Source organism: Condylura cristata, unplaced genomic scaffold (genome assembly GCF_000260355.1).
Source record: "Condylura cristata isolate star-nosed mole 26May11 unplaced genomic scaffold, ConCri1.0 scaffold00008, whole genome shotgun sequence".
In the NCBI taxonomy this organism is placed as follows: Eukaryota; Metazoa; Chordata; class Mammalia; order Eulipotyphla; family Talpidae; genus Condylura; species Condylura cristata.
Window position 1 is genome coordinate 3,031,128 of NW_004567109.1, and position 1,622 is coordinate 3,032,749.

At 70.7% G+C, this 1,622-nt stretch overlaps 1 protein-coding gene across 1 annotated transcript in view; it reads right to left on the bottom strand.

The window, feature by feature from the left end:
- Positions 1-1,622, bottom strand: part of CASZ1 (castor zinc finger 1) — a 32,761-nt gene that overhangs the window by 21,096 nt on the left and 10,043 nt on the right. The window contains exon 3 of the mRNA XM_012722069.1: positions 1,084-1,152. Coding sequence (XP_012577523.1) covers positions 1,084-1,152 — 69 coding nt within the window. The remainder of the gene's footprint in view (positions 1-1,083; positions 1,153-1,622) is intronic.

The window sequence follows — 1,622 nt, forward strand, 5'->3', positions numbered from 1 at the left end:
GAGGGGTGAGCAGGGGCCGCCTGGGGGCTGGGCGCCCCGGGAGGGGTGAGCAGGGGCCGCCTGGGGGCTGGGCGCCCCGGGAGGGGTGAGCAGGGCCAGCACAGCTCAGAACAGGCAGGCAGAGGCTGGGCTGGCAACGGCCTCGCCTCCCAGGGGGCCTCACTGGTCTTTCTGCAGGTGCCATCCTCTCCCCCCAGCCCCCCAAGTGCTGGATCAGGGGCCAGGGGCCCCGGCGGCCAGCCCTGGACTCTGTTGCTGAGAGGTGCTAAAGGGCTCTCTGCAGCCCGGGCTTTCCTGACACTTGAAACAGTCCAGAGTCATGAATTTTTAAAGCTCGGCCTGTGGGCTCCCCGCGGCAGGGAGCCCTCTCCCGCCGGCTCGCAGCCGGGAGCCGGGGCCGCCTGCCGAGGCTGGTCCGCGCCTCCCCTGGCCCAGCGGTGCCGCGGGATGTGGTTCTCACGGCCTGGGCCAGGCGGCCCCGGGAGAGCAGGCCGGGACGGCGGGAGGGTGGTGGCCAGCCTGCCCCGCGGGGGGTGGGGCTGAGGGAGAGGGAGAAACCCCATGCGAGAGGAGAACCGCCCGCGAATAAATATTTAAGCGGGAGCTGCCAAAAGGGCCATCTGCTGAGGCACTAATAATGATGATAATAATAATAATAAAGAGAGCAGAGCAAAGCTGAAAGACGGAGGGGCAGGGCGAGCAGGCGGGCACGCAGAACCCGGAGGGTCAGCAGGAAGCGGCTCCCCTCGGCCGGGGCAGGGCCGGGACGGTGGAGGGGAAGCGCGTCACCTGCCACTCCCTCTGCCGTCGGGCGGTTAAGGGGCAGGTGGGCCTGACTCAGACGGCGAGGGCCACTCCACAGAGGACAGCGCCCCTCGATGCCCCTGATACGCCCCGTGGCCTGCAGCCGCCGGCTCGGCGCGAGCCAGCTATGCAGACCGGCCCCTGTGCTGCTCGGTCCCTCCCAGCCCCTTGGGGGCGGGGGCAGGACGGGGCCACGGCACCTTGGCACCGGCCGCCAGATGCCCTGGGTCTTGACAGTGCCCAGGCCGGCCTGCGGCCCGCCTTCTCGCCAGGGCCTACCTGGCGATATATTTCTGGTAAATGTTTACATCTTCGGTGACAGCTGGTTTATCTGTGGGCAGTCCGTTCCTGGCGAGAGACACACAGGGCGCAGCTGATTAGCGGGCAAGGGGCCTCTTGTGCCAGGGGCTGGGGGCAGCGCCCCGCCCCGTAGCGCTGAGGTGCCCGGGATGGGACCTGCCCCGGCGGAATCAGCCCAACGCCGGCCTGGCAGGGCCCCACCTCGGGCACAGGCCCCGGGGCCCAGCTGGGCAGGAAGCCTTGGAAGCTGAGGCCGGCCGCCGCCCTCCCAGCACCCCCCCCCCCACAGCCAGGTGGGGGGCGGGTGCTCCCGGGCCCCTGGCCTCACCCCCAGGGCCTTAGGGAAGGGCCGCGGGGCCCCTTCCCTCAGCCCTCCACGGCCCGGAGGGTCTTTCTGGGCACGCCCACCCCACAGCCGCCCGCCTTCCCAGGGCCCGGGCGCTGAGCCAGGACCACGGTCAGCAGCGTGGACCCAGAAGCCCGGGTCGAAGTCAGGCCAGAAAGATCAGGGCGGGCCC